General features: G+C 40.4%; 1 protein-coding gene across 1 annotated transcript in view; it reads right to left on the reverse strand.

The window, feature by feature from the left end:
• The window catches only part of ankrd44 (ankyrin repeat domain 44), a 212,627-nt gene extending 188,669 nt beyond the window's left edge, over positions 1-23,958 (reverse strand). Inside the window, exon 1 of the mRNA XM_039755865.1 lies at positions 23,130-23,958. Within this exon, the coding sequence (XP_039611799.1) occupies positions 23,130-23,156 (27 nt within the window). The 5' untranslated portion in view covers positions 23,157-23,958. The remainder of the gene's footprint in view (positions 1-23,129) is intronic.
• Between the last annotated feature and the right edge of the window lie 319 nt (positions 23,959-24,277).

Consider the following 24,277-nt stretch of genomic DNA (forward strand, 5'->3'; position numbering starts at 1 on the left):
TCAGCATTTTAGTGTGGATGGGTGAAGATGCAGACTTTTGAAAATGCAGACTTTAACCGACTTTAACTGTGGCCCTTCCCTGATTGGATTTTTCTTGTTAAATTTTGTCAGCTGCTTTGCTCACCTGATATTCATGTGTTACTCTCAATACCAATTCCACCTCATCGTCACTTAACAAAACAATGTGTTTTTCTGGTTTTTTTTTTTGCTTTTCGCGTTCACCATTGCTGTTCTCTATGTGTCAATGCAAGCTGCAAGTGAACGTCTAGCATGGAGGACACTTCCTCTTCCTCTTCCTGTTCCCATACATGTGTGCATGCCCAGCATAGGTGAATGGCTATGTCATATATGTGGTTTTGGTCATTTTAGTGTGGGCAGAGATCTTTTCATTTAAATTGCAGTTATTTTAAATGAAAATTTTAGCAGTGTGGATGTAGCCACAGATAGATAAGCAGGTAGTGAATGAGAAGAAGGGAAGCTGAAATTAAACCATCTTGCATTATTAAGAAAGGAGTGTGTGAAGACTGCAGACATCACAGCTTAATCTGCCTTCAAAAACACATCTAAAGAAATAGGTTAATTGGATTACTGTAAAGCAATGTATTCTGTAAACAGTAAAAAAATGTGTATTTAAACAGCACTCATAGTGCAGTCAAATGTGATATGACAGGCAAGCATACTGCCATTTGTAATTTACACAAACTTGTGCACAACCTAAGTTGGAATCAATGCTTTCTATCTTCGTAAATATGCAGACAAAACTGATAACCTGCTTTTGGCTGCTCACGCATTTACTAGGTGCACAGACCTACATCAGAATTGTGCCACTTCTAGTAGCCACCTGCCACAATATGGTATAGTTCCCTCTTTCTAAGACACACCTGTGTACAGTTTTCCATATAAACCCTCAAGCTCTATTTCATAGCCTTGTTTCCACAGCATGCTTGTACATAATCTTTTGAATGCAAACCTTGATGTCTAATAGTTTTTAAAGAGGTTTGCATGTATGATTTGTTCAGCAGGCAACATTCAGTGTGCCATGCAACAAATCAGAAAGAAAGTGTGCTGGCATGAACACAAAACAAAAAAGGGCACCACTCTCTCCAGCAAGAGTTAGGGAGTAATCTTTTAAGAAAAGTAGCTTTGCAAACCATGACTAACTGTCATGAAAAGTAAGTATAGAGTCCAGTCTCCTACACACATCCATCCTTTGACAGCACATGTCCCCGAGGACATGGACACTGGGACACTGATGTCAAGCAAAGGGACATATGACCAATAAGCACACTCCAGAAATGCAATTGGAAAATACACCAGGTTTTATTGTTCAAAAATGTCAATTAAAAAATGAATGCAATAATAAAAAATGTCCAAGTATATTAATTTAAAAACAAGTGATCAATAAATAGTGAGTATTAAAAAGGTGTTCTATAAAATATCAATAACTTTTTTGAAGTTCACACTGGACAAAAATGGGCACTTCAGTTCAATTCACTGAATCGATTCTTTCAAACTACCCATTTAAGGAGGTCCCGATTGATCCCCTCACAAATATTTAATTAAATAATTAATACAGTAATTTTGAATTCTATATGTACAAAACAAAATAATGAATCCTAATGTAAATGTGCTGTTACTGTATTGCACTTACATAATGAAAAAGACAATTCCAGATGCATGCGTTTAAGTGCATCAATTCTTATGATTGATTTGATTTGTTTAGAATCTATTGTACGGTATAGGGGAAGTTCAGTGGAGGGGTCCCTCTGATCACATTACAAATATAGAATTTAATAATTTGTACATTAGTTTCAAATATACAAATATATGTGTGTATATCTCTATTATAATAAAAAAAATCTTGGGTTGATATGTGATCTTCTCAGAAGACACTCTGACGTCCCACGAGAGACACTTTAACGTTCCGTGAGAGACACTTTAATGTTATGCGAGACAAGGCAGTGAGACAAAAGGACAGCTGCTGTACACGCTTTTAAATGATTGACGCGCAGCGCAACAAGCAGAACACGTAGCTCGGCAGCAGCAGCAGAAAGCCAGCAGCTGATCCAACCGCATCTCCTTAGCGTGGGTTCAGGTCCCCTCCCCTCCACAATGCGAGCGGCAGAGACGCGAGGTGGCAGGAGCGTAGCACTCCCTGGTTTTGGGGGAGTGGGTGGGAGAGTGAAACGAGCAGGGGGCAAAGATTAGCAAAATCCTGCAACGTTTTCATGTACATACGACATTCATTTTTCTGCAAAGCCATACATATACATCTATCATTTTTTTGTGTTCATTAGGAGAATACAACATTGATACTCTCATGTCAAAACAACCAATTTCATGCACATACGTAAAACAAAATACCTTATATACATCCACTTTCGCTAAGAACAGTAGTAGTTCAGTTGGCAGTAGACAAATAAAGCCCTTGTAATGGCACATGCTTACAAATTATAAAACTACATAAACATTCAATTGCCAACAAAACCATGACTGGTGAAGTCATATTCCTTCCATGTATTAACTTAGATACTGGCGAAACCTCAGCAATTAGATTACCATTCATCTAACACAGACAATAATTTCCAAAGGGTTTAGCATTTGCTATAACTATAAATAAATCTCAGGATCAGAGTTTTTACTGTCTTAGAATATACCTGTGGACCGATAGCGTGCAAAGCAAGCTATCAAGGGGAAGTTGGGCCGCTATAGACAGCTGGGTGGCACACCCCACAGTACAGATATATAATGAATATTATTGCTTGTTAATTTATATTTAATGCATTATCTATAAATATATAATTCATTATATATTTAATATGATAATTCATATACCATTGTCTTTCTGTACACAAAGCATGATAACACATTTAAGATGCATAATTAAAATATGACATTACATCACAGAATCACAAGTTAGCGAGAATTGTGCACTCGTAATGATTCTTTCATGAATCAGATGAATGAGAACTGTTAGACTGATTCTCAGTTAGTGACTCATTCACAAATCAAATGAGTCAAAACTCATGAGTTAGGCATTTTGCGCCCATACGCTTTATACATCCACCAGTGGAGAGCGACAGCGAAACAGAAGACGATAATGACCTCACGCAGGAAATGCATGCGTTTTACCACTAGCCCCATTGAGCTCTACTGAACTCTACTGAAACTATTTGTTTGTGCTCAAGAATTGATTTATATGATTCACTAAAAAGATTAGTTCAAAAACAACAAAAAGTTCACAAATCATCCATCACTAGGCTAAAACCAAAATTAGCAGTCCTGCTATCACCCTCATCTTTCATATTACAGAGAGCAACTTTAGCAGCCACCAACCTCATTAAATATCCATCTCGAATTTTCATGGAGACCATTTCAAAAGGCAGCTGCTAATTCTGTCTAGTTCTGGCAGTTCATATACAGTACATTATACAAGTACCACCTGAAGGTATACTGTGCTTCACTACTGTCATCATTTCAAACACAGAGGAGCCCACTCCAGCCATCCTCATAGAGGACCACTCTGTGCAGCTCACTTTGCACTCTCCCTGCAAAATGAATGTCCGTATTGTGTAATAATTACTATTTACTGTATTACGTAAAGACATTTTGATTTATACTTTATGTTCTGGGGATGGAACCACAGAAAGCAAGTCCACCAAATAAGTTATTGCTGCAGGACCACTCTCAGCAAATGTATTCTGGCTGAGGGTCTTTCAAGGAAGTGTGGATTTGAGGTCAATTTTGTGAGTATTGTTGGGATTTCTGTTTTTTTTCTATATGTTTTGCTCTGATTTGTGGATTTCGAAATTGGATTGGTTGTATTGAGGCAACCTACTTTGTATTTATTTCTGCCTTGCCTTTAGTTATTCCTTTTTCCTTTAATAAATTCTTTAAAAAGTAGGGAACTTTGTTTCAATTATTCGGCTTTTTAATTTTTTTCATTCTCTTTCTGATATTATTTTGTAACATTTAGAATTTATAAGCCTTAGCCTCCTTTTCCGGGCCTGTAAAGGCCATTCTTGTCATTTGAGTGTGGAGATAGGCTGCAGAGGGTGAGGCCTGCCTTGGGAAGCACTGGTCTGGCTTTTAGTTATTTTGAGTCCCACACCAATTTCGCTATTTTTGTTTGCAGGAAATCACAGCAATTACAAAATGTACTTCAGTCATGTCATTCACTGATATAAAATTCTTGCAGTTGGTACTACACCTGTTGATTTTGACGGTTACGTTTACAGCATGATGATGGCTAATGGTCCACATTCATGCATTCAAATTTTGTTCCTACAACCCTGACCTGAGACAAAGACTGGACTTCTTCGGTACTGTGTCTCTTCGTAAAATTCTCGTAATGCTGGTTTGACTTTTTGTCAAATGAGTGGTTGCTCACGGAGTCCCGAATGAGGCACATTACCGGCATTGTGAGGGAGCATCAGATACACCACTACGGCCATGTGGCGTGATTAACAGAGGTTGATTCAGATATCAGGATCCTCATTGTTGAAGGACCACGTGGCTGGACCAGGCCAAGGTGACGCCTATGGAGGTAAATTCCAGAGGGTGGGACTGGACTGCGTGTCTGCTTGGTGGGGTTGCCAACCAGGATCTCAAGGTGCTTCGTCATGTGGTGGGTGCGGCAACACGCTATACCAGTGCATGCTCCCAAACCTGACCTGACCTGTGTTCATTCCCATCTGTCGACAGTGCTTCCTCTCTATAATCCAATGAAATGCCAGACATCTTCTGTCTTTTAGACATCTAAAAACCTTCCCATATCCTTCACTGAAAGCACATGCCCTTTCATGGGCTGGCAAAGCCTGCTGGCAAGCCTCCTCCACCCATAAATCACATCTAAAGACCCACCTTTAGCCAGCTGGTGTTTAAAACTGCTACAATCTTCTCCCTCTTTACCAGCATATTTCATTCCCAATAAACACCTCATAAGGTGAATTCTCTTAATTTGAAAATGTAATCACCATTCATTTCATGGGAGAAAAAGGGGTGTGTTCCAGAATTCCAAATTTAAAGGACAAGTGCCATATGCACGGCCAATGTGAATCATATATTTGCTTTGCTTGCATACTGTAAGCTTAATAATCTTTGTGGGAACCGATTAACATTATTGAGACATTAATGAAGGGAAAATGCCACTTCAGGTTGTGTTTTGAAAACTGTGATTAACTACTAAGGCAATAATGTTCATTTTAATGGCATTTAGTGTTGTTTTAGGAAAAGTGGATGTCAATTTCGGAACTCAGGAATGGATAATTTTTCCCACCAATGAAGATAAGGGCAAATACGTTTTTGAATTTTGACAAAAAAAATTAACTGAACAAATTAAACACAAAGAGAAGAGATGGAGGTAACATCATCCTTGCTGTGGGGTGGTTGGTGACTACAGCAGTGAGCGAGAGGATGACAGAAAACAGAAAAGACAAAGAAGAAGAGAGGCAGAGTCCTTCAGACTCTACTACTGGATCATCCACAACCTCTGCCTCTTTGTCTTCCACTAAAACAGAAGGATGAGAGAAAGCAGAAGTGGAAGGTGAAGGCCCAGATGTGGCAGCAGCAGGGGGATTAGCTGCATGAAAGAATGTGTCACGCCCATGTGCATGGGAGACAGTTTAAGGACTCGGGCAATGGTAATTCTCCACCAATCCAGGATGTGGTACCGTGTGATAATCTTCTCTCTGATCCTCCCTCTGCAGACTGGAATTGATTCTCCACCAATGTCACTTCCAGTGTCCATCCACTTGGACCTGCCTCTTTCTGACCAGCTGCCATATGATCAGATGGCCCATTGTTTTGGGCAGTCTCGATAAGGGCTGAGGTCTGAGAAGACTTATTTGCATATCTTCATGAATTTCATTTGGAATTAATGTATTTAATTATACAGGATTTGCCTAAGGGTACCCCAAAACACTGACAGTCTCTGTCCTTAATTCTGACAAATGATAAGATGCTGGACCCACTCTGTTCCTTGAGATTTTCATCTTTAGTATTCAATTTAAGTTAATACATTGACTCTTGCAGCACAAAAAAATGGTATTAAAACAAACCTCCCAGAAATGCAAAAACTTATAACTTGAAGCCTAGAATCTTGGGGATATCATAACCGTATTTATCACCGGAAAATGAATTTTGACCTTTGAAATGGTTTTATGTCTATTTAAAAATGAATGGGTGAATTGAGAAATTAACTATTTTTTGTGCAATTCTACAATTTTTTAAAGTAACTTACAAGTCCATTTAAAGTGCTTTATAATCTTTTTATTTGGTTTACTAAGTTGTTTTCTTGTTTTGCTCAGTAACATGCATTGATATAACATGCATTTCAATGCAAAGAACAAAGAAAAAAATTTAGAATGCACAGTCAGTCATTCTGATATGACGTTGATGGACCTGAGGGCTCCGGCACATCAATAGATAGGAACTTGGCTGAGGATTCGTCAAAGACAATGTCAATACTTCATCTGGAATACTGTGGCACTATTGAACTTTGAAATCTGCTACTATGAGGCAGTGGCAGAGTGCATTGTGGGAACAGTAAACCCTTTTCATCCGTTTATCAAACGCATCTTTTATTGCCAGGAAAAAGAAGTAACAAAAAGTAGTAAACATCAATTCTCTTGTCCTGTAGATTCCACTCAACAAAAAGAGATTAACTAGGACATCTGGAGACCACCAAACCAGGCAAGCTGCTGGCAGCAGTTGGGGAGTTTTTGTTTGCACAAAATTTTAAACTTTTAAAGAATCAAACTTTCCATAGAAACTCTTAAAAAAAATGCAAAACTACCTTTTCAGTCAAAACAAGGACATCCACAAACCACGCATAAAATAATGGCCGAGAGTAAATTCACATTCAGTATTCCTTACTGTTCTGAATTATGGTTTTGAATCCACAACTTGGTCAAGGAAGTGAAATCCCCTTTCATCTCATCACGTTGTTACCAACAGGTCATACCTCTGAGGACACAGCCCCAATTCTGAATCCTTCAGGTAGACAAAAAACAAACCAAGGCTTATTTTCAGCATGTTGGTAGCAGCCAGGATGCTTTTATTCCTATTTATGAAAGCAGAGACCCGAATGTTCATTCCAAGTTGCTACCTTTGTGGTAATTACAAGATGTACTTCTTTATATAAAACTAGCCAACCCACGGCGTACCATACACTGCATATTCAGGCCAGTTTTTTAATGATTTTTAAGCACAGGGAGGAAATTAACATTTGAAAAATGGGTAATGTAATAAATCAGCAAGAAAAGCAACATTGTAACAATGCACGAAATGAACCAACATACAATCGTCCATGTGGCGCTCAGGCGCGGAGGGTGGAATGGGAGGAGAGGAGAAGGACGTCCACTCCGCTCCCTCCGTCATGCTAGTCTGCTGATTTCTCGTCCAGTATGCACTGCCTGCTCATGTGCCCACCTCGAACTCGTCACTCGAGTCGTTGTCGTCTTTGCACAGTCCAGAAGCACCTGTGACTCACGTAGACTTTTCATTGCTCTGTGCGGTTTTGGCTGCCTCTCTATATATAATCCACCAAGACACCCGACCACGGTAGCAGCGAGGTGGGAGGGGAGTGTGAACAAAGTGCAGGAGCATCTAAGAAGACACATGTTTGTCGCGGATGCGAATTGCTGTATATAGTGTGTAAAACAGTTTGCTATGGTGCACGTGGTCATGCGTCGTAACCGAAAACTCGGTTTTTAAAGACTGCTTACTTCATTGTGTATACGACTGTAGGTGAATGAAAAGATGTAACTCTGGAGAGGGCAACATACAGTACAGCGTTTAACACGCTTCATACAGCAATTCACATTCGCGACAAATTGTTTTACACGCTTCATACAGTGATTCACATCCGCGACAAATATGAATCTTCTTAGATGGTGCTGTCGCGTCCACCCATGCTCTCGATGCACACACACTGCCTGGTCATGTGCCTGCTCCCAAGAGCAACTAACAGAGACCCGCCCACCAACTGTAAGACCATGGGAAACCCCTCACAAACTGCTCTACACGCCACATACAGCGATTCACATCTGCGACAAACAAACTGTTTTACACACTGCATATAGTGATTCACATCCGCAACATGATTTTTCTTAGATGGTCCTGTCGCATTCCACCCTCGCACTTGAAGCATACACACTGCCTGGTCATGTGCCCGGTCGCAAGAGCAACTAATAGAGACCCGGCCACCAAGTCTAAGACCATGGGAAACCCCTCGGAAACTGTTTTACATGCTGCATACAACGATTCACATCCACGACAAACAAACTGTTTTACACGCCGCATACATTGATTTATATCCGTGACAAACATGCCTTTTCTTAGATAGTCCTGCCACGTCCACCCTCGTTCTCGAAGCATACACACCACCTGGTCATGTGGTGCCTCTGTGTGAACCGGTCAGGCACAGAGAAGGTCAGCTGCTGAGAGAGCGTCTCGACTGTTGCAGGGCCTACATTGGTGAAGCAGGTGAGACGGTAATGAAACAGAGGCACAGGGCTTATTGGTTTTTAAAGACTGCTTCCTTCATTGTGTTTTAAACCCATTTTAAAGGATTGTTTTAAGGATCCGATGGGATGATACCCCTTGCAAACTGTTTTACACGCTGCATATAGCGATTCACTTCAGCGAGAAACATGCCTCTATGAACAGTCAACGTGGCTCAGAGGTGCATGTGGACTCTACAACAGACGAACATAAATGACGCCGTTTTTCCTGTGTCGTCGCGTCCGAGTTGGTGGGCGTGGTTCTGCGAGTTGTGTCGTATCCAATGGTCTTAGAGTTGGTGGGCGTGGCTCCTTCCTGTGTGCGCCATGGGCGTCTTACTTGTCAGCGGCTTAGTGAATCCACGCCCCGCTTTCCATGGGTGTCTTGCCTTAGTGAATTATATATATAGATAATCTGCCTTGACTTTATAAGATTATTGAGTTTTTGAGTGTTAAAAAACAAGCTGATACAATAATCAGAAAAGGCAAAGCAATACTTTCCATTCATTTAAAAGATAAAAATTCAAGTCAAATAATTTTATTTCTGAACTCATTTATCCTTCAGTTTGGGAAATGAGTTCAAGGGGTCTACTACAGCAATATCTGTTAAGATATGGTACCCAGAAAAAATGGTGTGAAGCCTTTAAAAATGCCGCAAAGCTGGCCAGGAGTTTCCCAGTCCTCACACTAGGCATCCTGACCCCAAATTCAACAGACTGGCTTCCATCTACACAAGCCTAAAAGGGGCCCTGACTATCAAAGTTCAAAATGTCACTTGAATGTCCCACAAAGTATATAAAATGAATAACAGTGCTCTGCTAGGGAAAGGAACCTGTAATGGGGCATCAGGCAACTCACAAAAGCCAACTTATAGCCACCAATTAACCAAACGCATCATCATGTGGATGTCTGCGCACAGACAGTAGTTTGAGAGCAAACCAGAAGACAGACATTTAAACAGAAAAAGGTCAAAACCCGTGAGATCAAATAAAACAAGTGCCAAAATGACAGACAAAAGATTTGGTCAAAAAATTGAAAAAAGTCAAAAATCAAGACTTGAAAGTCCTTTGAAAAGAGCAACTGAACAATCAGGTATACAAAAATATAATGAGCTTGGGACCATACAGACTTTATATTATTCAGGAAGGGGACATAAACTGACTTCCAATGATGAATAAAGTGTGTTTTGACAGGTTCAAAAGAACCTCAAGATAACAACTAAGGAAATGGTGAAGAGGAAATATGTGTCGTCATCCACCATTAAAGGTATACTTCATCATCATTTCCTGAAAAGGTTGTCGACCAAGGAAGAAACCCTTACCACAAAATCAATATAAAATTAGAGTATATTTTAGAGTTGCTCACAAGGACAAAGATGTAGCATTTTGGAGGAGTGTTCTCTGGTCAGACAAACTAAAATTTGAACTGTTTGGCCAGAATAATCAGCGATATGTATGGAAGCTTAAGGGTGAGGCTCTTAATCCAAAAAACACAAACCATAAAGCACAGGGTGGGAAGGGTCATGTTGTGGGAGTGTTTTGCGGGGAAAAGAACTTGTGCACTTCATAAAACGGATGGTATCATGAAGAAGGAGCATTATCTGGAAATTCTGAAGAAACACCTCAAAACACCAGCCAGAAAGCTAAAGTTTGGTTGGAAATGGGTCTTCCAACTAGACACTGATCCCAAGCATACTTCTAAAGTGGTAACAAAATGGCTTGCAGACAACAATGTGACAGTGGCCATCACAAAGCTATGACCTGAATCCCATGGAAAATCTGTGACCTAAAGTGACGTAAAGAAACATGTCCAATCAGGGACAGCCACGAACTTGACTCAATTAAATCAATTCTGTCAATGGGCCAAAATTCCAGCAATCAATTGTGGGAAACTTGTGGAAGGCTATCCTAAGCATTTACTTCAGGTTAAGCAATTTAAAGGCACCACCACCAAATGCAAACTTGGTGAATGTAAACTTCTGAACTGCTGAAAATATGACACAGAGTAAAAGCTGAAGTAAATCTGTCTCTCAATCATTATTTTGGAGAAAACGTCTTATGGAAATTAAGTCTCTACATTAATTGACTTATCACATGTATTGTTTTTATAACGTGAAATGTTAAGTTGGGGAATTTTGAGTCTGAATGTTTTTAGCCAAGATGTATGTAAACCTATGAGAGAACATGCAGGTGATGGGTGTAACATCCTTTTCATCATTTACATGCTCCCCCTTGGAAGTGTCATTAGCAGACATGGTCTATCTTTCCATTGCTATGCCAATGACACTCAGCTTTATCTTAGGACTACTCCCACCTCCTCTACTGCTTCTCTGCCAACATCTACACTGACTATTTGTTTGGAGGAAATAGAGGCATGGATGAGGCTCAACTTCCTTCAGCTAAACAGATCTAAAACAGAAGCCATTTTAGTTGGCACACCACACCATCTTCGTTCTTCTTCCATCACCTGTAGCACTTTTTCTGGTCAAAACATTCCTCTTTCTACATTTGTTACAATTTTGGGTGTTAAAATGGACTCTCAACTCACTTTTGACACCTACATTAAACATCTCTGTAAGTCATCTTTTTACCATCTCAGGAACATTGCTAAACTTCGTCCAACACTTACCCTGGCAGATGCAGAGAGGCTTGTCTATGCCTTTGTCTCGTCCAGGCTGGATTACTGTAATGCGTTCCTCATTGGGATTCCTGGCAAGAGTATCCAGAGACTCCAGTACATTCAGAACAGCGCTGCCAGGATCCTGACGAGGGTGCGAAAGCACAGCCACATCACTCCTATCTTGAAAACCCTTCACTGGCTCCCTGTACCACTTAGAATAGAGTACAAGGTTTCCCTCCTTACCCATCAGTGCATCTATGGATCTGCTCCCCTGTATTTACAGGAACTCCTTATCCCTCATACTTCCTCACGCACCCTCCGCTCTGTGCATACCAACACTCTTCAAGTTCCCAGAACTAAGCTTAGCGGTATGGGTGATAGGGCCTTTTCTTCGGTGGTGCCGAGGCTGTGGAATTCCCTCCCTGACTACCTGAGAGCTCCACAGTTGACTGACGCTTTCAAACAAAACCTAAAAACGTATCTTTTTAGAAAGGCATTTTGTTAAATTATTTATATAGATTATCTTGTTTGTTAATTTATTCTTATTTTGTAGCACTTTGAGATTGTTAAATATAAAGCGCAATATAAATAAATTTTATTATTATTATTATTAACAGAACAAGATGCAGAGGACAGAAAGATATGGAAGAAGATGATCCGCTGTGGCAACCCCTAATGGGAGCAGCCGAATGAAGAAGAAGTATGTAAACCTATGGCTTTCAGCTAAAGAAAAACATGTAAAAAAACAGAAATAGAAACCAAATCCTAACAGTGGATATGGGAGGAACCAGGAATATCTGGAAAAAACTCATGCAGACACAAGGAGAGGATGTAAACTCCATGCAATCAGTGACCAGGCAGGAACCCTGGACTCTACAGATGAACAAGTGCTGAGCTGCTGAGGGCCACATTGCTGCACTCACTCCAATTCAGTCTGTTCTTATGTAGTCTCAGAACACATATTTAATGAACATATTTACAAACAGAAAAACAACAAGTACAGCAAATAAAACAATTTGTATACTGTGCAAAAAATCATTTCTAATGGCTGAATTACTAGGAAATAAAACAATATAAATAAAAAATTAAGCTAACAGAAAAAACAGTTGATTGGCTTCCAAAGAGAAGAAAACACCACCTGACGACACTCCAGGGGATTCTGCACCACACACACCAACTGCTTCCCATTGCAAGTGTCTTTCAAAGTAAGACTCCAGACTGACAGAACATGCAAACGTCTCCGAGACAATCTCCTCAACTGCCAAATCGACAGACTTATCTGTGCTTTAAAACGCGTTACTAACACTGGTGCACATATTGTCAGCTTTAAAAGACACACACATGAAGCATAGCATCCCGCTACACTGAATATGTAGGAGTAGTTTTTGAGATGGCAGCTTACACTAAGGATGGTCTGTCTGGGCTTCCGTAATTGAGTAAGGAGATATCAATAGTGTGTAGCTGCAGAGCTCCACTTAGTTGAGGAGTTTGTCACTTTGCATTACACGTTAGTGAAGTTATGCCATTTGCCGAATTACACAATAGTTATGATTAGGACTGTGGGAGGGATATCTGACTGTCGAGTAAACCAAGTGACATAAACATGTTATACAATTGGCTGTTCAACACAGCTCCTGAATCACGGACCTTTTGCAGTTTTGCAGCTAGACCCGTCTCGGAGAGAGAGCCTCATATGTCATATAAATAGCATAAGACTGTAACAGGGAAAGGAAGAAAGATGGAGATGAGGGTGAAGGAACAAGAAGCACTGTGGACATAAATAAAACTGGTGAAAATGCGGTAAACTCTAGTTTAGATTTTTGTACATTCCTACATTAAACATTATCATTTTCATGATGTTATTTTCTTTTTATTTACCATTTCTCCACCATTTGTTGTGTTTTAAACTCAGTTGACTTTATTGTTGCGTTTGACACATTCCCATTGCTATCACTTAATGTGATCTCTGGAAATTATATGAGGTAACATCACACCATCACATCTTCCCAACCAACATTTTGGATTGTCTGTTTTATAGACTTCAGTGATACTAGATAGAGGAGTGGTTCTTCATTTCTTAATTTTTTAATTTTTTTTTCTCGCCACCCAGATTTGCCTTTTTTGTGTCTTCAGGACCCAGAGAATCTCTGACACGGGTGGTAGCTGAGCAATGGCATTTGCTTTAACTGCCTGTATCAACCCATCATAAGACACTCCACAGAACATATGCGACCCTTTGCCATTAAATACTATTATGAATCACAACTCTGAGTGACACAAATTCAGGCAATTTAAGAACCTATGAGTAAGAGCAAAAATGAAATGAAAACAAAACTTTTCATATGCTCTTCAACTTTGATTTTGGTTCATTATTCCTGTGATTCAGTTCAATTTGCTTTCCTGGCCTTTGCCCACTGCCCGTTTCAGACTTTGGTTCTGTTTTGTCATTAATCCCTTTGCTACCATACTGCCTAACTTTTACGAGGCAGTTGACTTCATTCCTCACCTATGGAGCCTGAACATGTGTGGCTTCCCTTCTCTCTAGGTAGCTCACACCATTTGCTTTGCTATTTCCTCTAAGGGCTGTCTGTGTTGGGCTTGGTTTGGCAAGCACCAATGGGTGGCTGTTTATATCTTTACTACTTTTTAAATCTCTCCTAAAATAATTGTGCTTTCCTTGATCTAATTTTGTATTTGATATTTTGAAATGAAATTTGATCACATAAAAAATTACAGAGACAGTAAAGGTCGTGGCATTTTACCAACCTTAGCAATATCTATCCCAGTATTTAAAGGTTGGTAATTTACAAACAAGATGCCATACAGAACTTCTTGTTCTTTATTATTCCCCACATTATAAATTGGTGACATCAACAGATTTTATTTTGAGAAAATGGACTGAGACACTGATGTTTATTCATAAATGTGCTGCCAAATCAATTTTCATGATTTGATGATTTTCACCTCCATTTTCATGAAATGACATGTTTGTAATGTAGTACTTTAAAGGAATATTCCACCCAAAAATGATATTTTTTATACGTTGTATACTCCATTTAGTTTGTACTGATGGCCGAGAAAACATTTTAACCTGTTTTCGTGGAACACGGACATAGTAAAGTTTCTTAAAGAATAGGACCCAATTGTGACCGACAGTGGACAACAACAAACAATATCATAAACATCTATGAAAAAACTCGCATTACTTGGGTTGCATAATCCACGCGTCAAGTCATTCAGTCATATGCTCACAACAGGCAAAACTTAGGATGAAGATCTTAGCTGGATAGGACTTTGTACACAGCAACACACCAGCAGCCTTACAGAGGTGCCATCACGTGATCTGCAATATGAGTGTGATTTGTTTTGGGCTGTGTTGATCTAAATCGTCTTTTATTATGGCTTTATAGAGAAGCTGTGGATTTTGGGGATAGCTAGCATGGTCAATATGCTTTAGGTTAACATGAATCTATAGTAGCTCCTATAAAAATTGTTAAGAACGTTCAACCAACTAAGCAACCATAATATTCTATCGAACCCAAGGCACTTTACAGGAATGGAAAGAATGCAAAAGGGCAGGTAAAAACAGGGTGGGTAAGAATATTTTGGCCAAGCTAACATTGTTGTGATCATTGCTGTGCTTGCTCAGAGACATTTTCTCCTTAGGCGTTGTCTTAACAAATAAAAATGTTTCACAGCAGAGTCAGTCATCCTACCGCCTACCACCAGAGGAACAAGAGCAAATGTGACTGACACATGAAGTCAGCTGCTATAATAAAGAGGTAAGGCGGCCTTTAAGGCATCCACATTTGTTTTAAATTCATCCATACATTTACAGTTTCTTAAATATTCAGTTGTACCAAAACCTTCTTTTATCATCCAGGAAACTTACAACACCTTTAGTTCTGTAGCTGTTCTAGCAATGTGTGATTTTCTAGTTGGGTAGTACTATTTATAAAATAAAATATTTCTGAAGTGATAGTCACTTAGTTATATTCTATTGTACCAAAACAGTACTTGCATGGCCTGAAAACACTGTACATTGTATTACAACACGTTTACATTTGTAGCTGAGCAATAAAAATTTTTAGCAATAATCAAAACAGTGATTTTCTATTTGGAAAATACTGTTTTGTTTGTCCTTTATTCATCTTTCCGTGGGAGCCCTGGTGTTCAAGTCATTATGCAGTGCTCTTATGGTCAGATTAGTCTCTACACTGTCACAGGATTGCAGCTATCACTTCTATGACTATTGAATCAAATGCCTTTTTTAAGTTAATAAATATTGCAATTAAAAGTAGCTTTGTTCTAAATGTTACCCTTCAGTGTAAATTTTGCAGATGTTACATGCAGCTGTTACTTCTCCTGAAGTCTGCTTTGTTACTTCATGTTATCGGATCTAGTTTGGACACATACAGTTATAATGACATAATATTGTATAGCTAAGTAGCATTGTGATCCACTGCCTCACGGAACCAATGTCACAGATTCCAACTTCACTCCCTGTCACAATCTATGTAGAGACTGCATGTTCTCCTCATGTCTACTTGGCCTTTTCTCCCATTTCCTTAAGACGTAGTGTATTTTATTGAACCAATGCCAAAATGTTGCAAAAATGAGTATGTGATTGCCTAATAAAGCACCTCTTTCTGTCTGGTAACATACCTTTCCTCTTGAGGAAACAGGCCCCAGATTTCAATAGATGTGAACCAGTTCTGTAATGGAATTTACACAATTTAAAATAAATAAATAAATAAAATAAAAAATGCTGTGATACGTTAGATGAACTTGGACGATGAACACCACACTAACAAAAACAGAACTTCCTGACACTAAACAGAAGCCACCACTACACAGGGTAGGGCAATTTGTTACATATAAAATATAGCTATAATTTCTAAATATATTAGTATGTTGTTAATTTGGATATTCTACCTACTGCTACTTTATTAACCATTCCATTGTACTGGATTGGTCAAGACCATCCTCACAATGAGTTTGCTTACAACTCTTATTTAACCCAACATGTGTTTCTTCATTGAAAGGACAGGAAATTGAATGATAATTAAGAAATATTGCAATAGGCAGTAGAATCATGCTTAGGACTTACTGAAGGTCTGCCCAGCCAGCTATTGAAGCCTGTTGTGATTATCTCCAAAATGGAAAGACAAAACCATGAAAACTCTCCCAAATACAAAGAAAGCTTTGTGAGAATTAGTTTTATTTTTTTCATTAAATCAAAATAGAGATTTGACTAATAATAAACTACAAATAAGAGCCAAATATCTATGGCAGAGGAGAAAGACTCGCTAATGACACAGGAGAGTACTGAAGAATTCAAGAGTCTTAAACATACCTCCCAAGTAACTGCAGCCCTAATGACTGCAGCACCTATGAGTCTTAATTCATAATGAGGCCTCAGCCCGCAAGCACAAAACATGTTCTGCCACCACATGAGGAAAAAGCAGAAGTGACTGTTTGAAGAGCACCAGAAAAAAACGGCATAGTCAAATAAATGTGTGACAGTTGAAACCAAGTGATTAGTCTATCTTTTGTCGAAAAAAAATTTTTTTTTCAAAAATCAGTGTCAGAGATACAAGGCATTAAATTCTTGAAACATGAATACAGTAATCCTTCGCTATATCGAGCTTCGACTTTTGCGGCTTCAGTCTATCATGGATTTTATATGTAAGCATATTTAAATATATATATCGCTGATTTTACGCTGGTTCACGGGTTTCTGCGGAAAATGGGTCTTTTTACTTCTGGTACATGCTTCCTCAGTTGGTATGCCCAGTTGATTTCATACAAGGGATACTATTGGCGACTGGCTGAGAAGCTACACAATCAGAGCATACGGTTAAGTTCCTGGGTGCTGATTGGCTCAGCGACGGAATGCAGAATTCAATTCCACTTTGCATTAACCATGAAATCTCATCTCGCTCATTCAGTATCAACGTGTTTCACTGTGTTAAGAGTTAAGTTTCGTTAATGAGCTGCTCGCTCGATGCCCACTCCCAGACGCTGAGCGATGAAGATTTGGCTGAGATGACCAAGTCAGCGAGCGAGGAAGATAAGGAACAAGAGGACCCAGCACGGGAAGAAGACGCCGGCCTAACTCTCGAGCATTTTGTGATCATTCTACGAATGGCAAAAATCTCCAAATATCGGTTGAACAATGGGACCCGCAAATGATTCGTTCTTTGCAATTTAGAAATGCTCTTGACGACGCCACAGAAGTGTATAAAAACCTATTTACACAAATGAAAAAGCGCCTGCAACTGCCCATCACGATGTTCCTTATCCGCAAAACACTGCCTAGTACGCCTTCAGTGGAAGAAGAAACTCCAGACGACAACGGTGGTGCTACACAGTCGCCTGAAGAGGCTCCTTAAGAAGAGCTGTAATGCTCTACTTTGTTAAAATTAAACTCATCGTTATTGGACAAGTTGTTGTGTCATTGTTGGTGAGTACCCATAACTAATTTTCTACGTACTTAGTACATGTACGTATGTTTAGTGTAACTATACACACATTTTACTGTATACAATTTTTCTTGCATTGTACATATTTTTTGCTGGTGGCCTGTCTATTGTAATGGCTGTAACATATTTGATATCGGAGACGCTCGATATCTTTAAAATAACATTGAGGTTTTACTGTATATGAACAGTGTATTTACATACATCATTGCAACGAATCCTACCTAATATCTAAGAAAATACAAAGGGTTTATGCTGTATAACTGGTATAATGGTTTTTACTTCACGGATTTTCAGCTTTCGCGGGGGGGTTCTGGAACGCAACCCCCATGATCAAGGGAGGATCACTGTACTTAGAATTGAAGAGATTTGCTAGCTAAGTGTTGAGGTTTATTCACAAACTCGGATGGTCAGTGAATGCATAATGCCGAACCTTTACGCTGAACCTCAGGTGACATCACATGCTGTGCATCTCCATTCAAGTTGCCAAGACACAGCTAAAGAACACTGTTGTGGCTGCAATTAAATAGCATCTAAATAAGACATACTTTTTTTTTTTTAAACAATTTGAACCCAAATAAATTTGTAAATTTAAATATCAAATTTAAATTCCCTATGGTTTCTAAAATAAAGTCAAAATCTATTAATTGACAAGAATTAAAGTAGTGAAAAATTAATAGACAGAAACAATAACAGAGACAGAGGAAAAAATAACATTGAAAAAGATGCAAGATATTGAGGAAAACAAAAAACGTCAAATAGGTGAGAAATTTCTGCAGTCCTAACATGGTCACTAAGTCTGACATACCCAGCGACTCACTTCAAAAATAATGCTTTCATGCTGAACAGAAATAACAAACCTCTGAGAGAATAGGCAACTACAGTGACAAAAACAAAATCATACATTATACAGATCCCTAAATGATACAATTAAATGTTAAAAAATAAGCAATTGAGAGAATGGGAGACCAATGCTACTTCCCTACAGACCACACCACACACATTGTAAGTACAAAACAGCTGATTGTATATATTTAAATTGAAAGAATGAAACACACAGTATAACAAATATCTTCTCGAGCAACATCCTCTCCAACATCTAACACATACGAAAAGACCACAAAAATACAGCACACAATCAAAAAGTAAAAATCTCTTACTGAAATGATGGAAATTCATTAGAAAAAAAGTCTGACAAGTCCATGAATAACTAAAATTATTGGAAAAGTGTTTGTATGGAATAGCCAAGAAGTCTATGAAGATGGATGACATTTGTCTAGAAAATAAAGAGTTGAAAACAGTTTGTCCTACCAGTAAATTTTACTCAGGCTTGTGTGCTTCCTTACAAGTGATCAAAAAAATCCTGGAAAACTTTGCTTTAGTCGTCTTCAGGTAATAATAATAACTCTTTACATTTATATAGTGCTTTTCTCATTAGTCAAAGCACTTTTCATGGTGAGTGGGGAGCCACTTCAACCACCACTAATGTGTAGCGTCCACATGGATGATGTAATGGCAGCCAGCACTGTCATCACACATCAACTACTAGGTGGTGAAGTGGTGAGGCAAATAGGCAATTAGACACAGGGGATGATTAGGGGGCCAGAATGACTAGGACATGATACGCAATTTAGCCTGGACATCAGGATACACCCTGCTGTTTAAGAAGGATGCCCAGGGATCTTTTTCTACCACAGAGAGTCAGGACATCCATTCTACATCTTATCAGAACGATGGCACCATTTTTACAGCACAGTGTTCCCATGACTGCACTGGGGCATTGGAAATCACATTCAGACCACTGAGTAAGCGCCCGCTGGTGGCCTCACCAACACCTCTTCTAGTAGCAACTCAAGCTTTTCCGAGATGGTCTCCAATCCACGTACTGCCCGGGCCTGAGCATGCTTGGCGTCAGGAGGATGACCTCTTCTGAAGTGCATGTGGTATGGCTGCTGGTTATCTCTTCTACGTCTGTTACTGCTGCAACTCTACTTTTTCACAGAAGTGCCAGTTTTCCATTCTTACCGTCACTGTACTTATTACTTTTATTCTGTTCCTGCCACGTTATTGATGTCACATAAGCCACATGTCAAGTCCTCCCATCATATGCTCATGTCATTCCAAACGTGTATTTTTACCAGAATATTGTTAAATAAACCATTCACTTCAATGAAAGCATTTGAATTGTCATTGCCATTACATTTATATGGATAGTGCCTATGGGTTACTTAGCGGCAGGCTGTGAAACTGCACCGGTGAATTGACCTTCTGCTTGTTGGAGTATCTCAGATATTCACATATACGTAGGAGGCATATTCGCTCTCTGATAAAGTTTTCTTTAACTTTTCATTTTTAGCTTTACATGTCCCTCACTTCATGCTTTTTGTTGATCTCTCATGCAGCGCAGTGTTAGCCAATGAGCAAGCTGTTAGTGGGCTGGACTCCTGACTAGCGAATGAGGCGGGGAGGCGGGTCTTCAGTTCAAAGGCTGGTTTGCGTGTACAGTACATGTGCTTGGGATTCTGTCAGCATATGACTGGATGGCCTGGCACGAGTAACCTGAGATTATATTCGTGGACTTTTTGGTATTTTTTTTACTTTTGATGTCTATTTGGCACAAAATTTTGTTAACTTAGTTCTGCATGAAAATGTGAGATTAAAAAATGTTCTCAACCATTATTACAAACTAACCGGGTAAGCAACAAATAAAAAATATTATTTTTGGGTAGAGTATTCCTTTAAATTGCTAATTATACAAATACTTTTATATGATAATTTTCACATTAAACTGTGAATTTAGCTCTTAAGGCAGTTATTTTGTTATACACACTGCTGAATGCTATCTTCTCCAGCATGTTACAACAAAATAAAGTCTGCACAAAAGTGAGGAATATCTGAGCTCACAGCTCCAAAGACACAACATTCGCTATCCAAACACCAAAGGAAGCAAACCAGCTCAGGGGTTCAAATATTCTACACATCTGGAAAGAAGACAACAAACTGCAGCAAGCACTGAAATATCAGAATTTATAACTGTAAAAAACAATTTGAGGAAAAGAACTCATCAGCATATCCAAATCATATGCAATGCATTGATCTCTTTTTACTATGTTTGTCAATTTGATTTTGATTTGACTTGATACACTGCGGGCCGAGTGGTGCCTCTGATGCCAGGGATCTGCAGCAGCATACAGAAGGTTGCCAGCTCAAATCCCGTAAACACCAGAAGTGCCTCCACTCCACTGGGCCCTTGAGCAAAGCCCCCTTAACCTGCAATCGCCTCATCCTGGGTATGACGTTAATCTTCATCCAGCCCTGCAAGCAGGTCCTCCAACTTACTGGGGAAACTTGGGGTTTGGTGGTAGGATTGCCACTCCAGCCACCATAAAAAAACCTCACACTGTCCAGTGTGGTGCTGAGGTGTCACCTGTTGCACTAGGGTCCAAATCTAGGTGGTTTGTTGGGTTTACGTGCTGTCAGTGCTTTACTTTATTGATCCCCAATAGAAAATTGTCTTTTTACATGACTTTTGGGGATCAGAGGACAGGGTCAGCCATTGTAGAGCAATTTTCAGGTTAACATCCTTACTTAAGGGTCTAGCATTTTGGCAGGATATTGTCATTTTTTCACTCCGTAAAGTGCCTTGTAATGATGCAAGTTGCTAATGTGCCATCTCTTCAATACAAAGTCATGAGGTACCCAGCAGCACTGGCCAAGAGTCAAAGACCAGCCCTGGACAAGGTGCCAGTCTGTCACAGGGCCACACTCACACTGGGACAGATTAGGAGCAGGGAAAAAAATAAGGTGTTGAATGAGAATATAGTGCAAGGTGAGCCTTAAAAATGGGTTTGTTGAGAAAGGCACAAATGAACAGGAGTATCACGTAACACCACTGGCATGTAATGCAAAGGACAACAAACGTCATAGGATGATTGGCTCCTGAAAGGAACGCAGCTCTGGATTGTCTGCATTTAGACTCTACTGGAAACACCAGAATACCCACAAACAAAAAAAGGAAGAGCACATACAAACCACACACAAGCAGCCACCCCACTGTGACTGGTACTATTATATTTAATGAATATTCACACTGACACAGATGTCTGCCAAGTGACATTATGGGCATAAATGTCAACACTAGATGGCAACTTCATTTGTTGAATGACAATCATCATTTAATTTGCAAACCTGCTTACTGTATGCAACAGCAGCTTCCCAAGAGACACGGACAGCTGAATACACACAATATTGTGTTATAATTACACAGTAACTTGTGTGTGTCCAGTTGAATTTCAGGTTTGTTATTACTTATACAGCATATGGTGAAATTCTTAGGTCAGACCAGTTCAACACACTGCCACTGTCAGGCGCCACAATCACCACTATTCATTTTTCAGATTAATGTTCATTATTGGTTTTTTTTATTCATGTTCATTTTTCCTTAAATATCAACTTGGTGTGCTTTCAATATTCCTCCCACCCATGCAGTTACTGTGCCCATTTAACCATCGGTTCTCTAAATCCGCCAGTGTTGAGAAGCTGAGCCTCATCCCAGTAGCATCACAGTGCTGGAGATGCCAGTCCTTGGCAGGGCACACCCATCTACACGCCCTCTATGTACCAATTTAGGCTTGCGAACTAACCTCATCTGTGGGAAGAGAAACCCACGCAGATCAGGGCATGCAACCTGGCAGCACTAACTAAAAATGCCACTGGGATGTTTTGGTTGACTTGTATTCCCTACTTGGTGTTGGCCGGGACGCCTGTTAGACCTTCTCACTTTCTATGTGAGGCGAGGATGACAAGTCCATCTGGAGCTGATCATGTCGTTCATGGCGTTAGTTGACAGTCAGCTGGATGGCACCAGTGCCGGGTAGGAGGTGTACGGTTAACAGGGTGGGGGTGTCGATGTCCTAAAATATCTTCTGATGCTGCTCAGAAATCTGCAAAGTCTTGCAACCCTTGTCCCAATTTAAGGACACCATATGCGAGATCTGCGTGCGCCCCTCCAGAATGCCGGAGTCAACCGCGGCTGTCAAACGGATTCCTCCAAACTCGAGGTTCCCTCTTCCTTCTTTGGAGGAAAAGAACAGCCCCCAAACTGCAATTAGGCACACTCTACACTGTGTCAAACGCGGCAGAAGAAAGGGTCGGGTTCTACAGAATCATCAATCAAGAACTAGAGCAGAAAGCAAAGCATCAAAAAAGGAGGAAGACAGACTGCAGAGAGGGAAGTGCGCAGTTTCGTCCGCCTCTCGGGGTCCTCGCCGTTATCTTTAAACGGCATTTTAAACTCAAATCACGCACTTTCTCAAACAAATGAAGTGCATTCAATCCCCGCGACGGGTTCGCGACTGCTGTCTTTTGTCAGCGGCAGCAGCCGAGTCATCAGAGCATCGCCGCGGCATCTCAAGGCAGTAAACACCGCAAAAGCGGACCCACAACGGGCTGCTGGCGTTCGGCGGCCGCGATCGCCAGGTTGATGACAAGCCAGTAGAAAGATGCGATCGAAATGCACTCTTACCTGCTCGGCGAGTTTCAGCACAGCCATGTCTCCTCAGTTTGCGGTCCGCATCCAACCCCACCGCATGAGAGCTGTCAGCGCGCCCGCCGCTAGGGCCTCGCCTCGGCCGCTAACACGCAGGCTGCACAGCCACGCTGCCTGATCGCTGCATGCACACCCGCGTTCGGGTCACGCTCGGAGGGCAGAAGCTGCTTCTAGCTGCCAAGAGCCCGCAGATCGAACACAGGAAGTCCTCATTCCTCCACGCCGTGCCTTTGACATCACTGCCCGCTGCGGCCGGAGCGTTGTGACGCGGCAGCGCACCCTAACGGCCGATCACAGGAATACAAATAGCGGCCGCCGCTGGTGCTCCAACACAAAGGCGCGCAAGGCCTCCGAAACTGCATATGCAGGGACAGTGTGCATCTTGGGCCGCCCACTGCCGTTTAACGATTTCACTTGGAAGAAGGTTAATAGACCACTAAGAAGGACTCGCAGCATCTCGGGTATTACGCAGTTTTCATCTGTCAAGGACTCCAAAGTCTTTTGTCCCTCCGAAGTCCCTGACTGGCTCACTTGTTCAAAGAGCCACTGGTTTGAAACGGACTGACTGACTCAGTGAATCAATCTAATAAAATTAGTCAAACCATTTTACAAACCCCCTTGACAGCAAGTAACATCACAAGGGGCTTTATGAAGCAACTGAATTACAAGCTAATACAATGCTAAAGTGCTAATAGTGACTAGTACTGTGGCAGGATTAACAATAGAATACTGTAGCATCATTAATTAGTTTAATAATATAAAAATGTACTTATATAGCGCCGTTTCCATCCATCTCTCAGGACATTTCCACCACCTTTCTCTGTCTTTTCCAAACCTCAGGTCCGCAATCTTGGTGTTACCTTTGATAGTAACCTCTCTTTTGAGAAATTCTGTAGTCAAGAGTTGCTTTTTCCAACTTCGTCTATTAGGTAAGATAAAGCCTTTTTTATCTTCTAAAGATCTTGAGAAAGCTACTCATGCTTTTATTTTTTCTCGCCTCGATTACTGCAACTCGCTGTATTCTAGGATTAGCAAATCCCTGATACACAGGTTATAGCTGGTCCAAAATGCTGCCGCTCGCTTTCTGGTTGGGGCAAGGAAGTCTGACTCTGTTTCTCCTATTT

The sequence above is a fragment of the Polypterus senegalus genome, chromosome 6 (assembly GCF_016835505.1).
Source record: "Polypterus senegalus isolate Bchr_013 chromosome 6, ASM1683550v1, whole genome shotgun sequence".
In the NCBI taxonomy this organism is placed as follows: Eukaryota; Metazoa; Chordata; class Cladistia; order Polypteriformes; family Polypteridae; genus Polypterus; species Polypterus senegalus.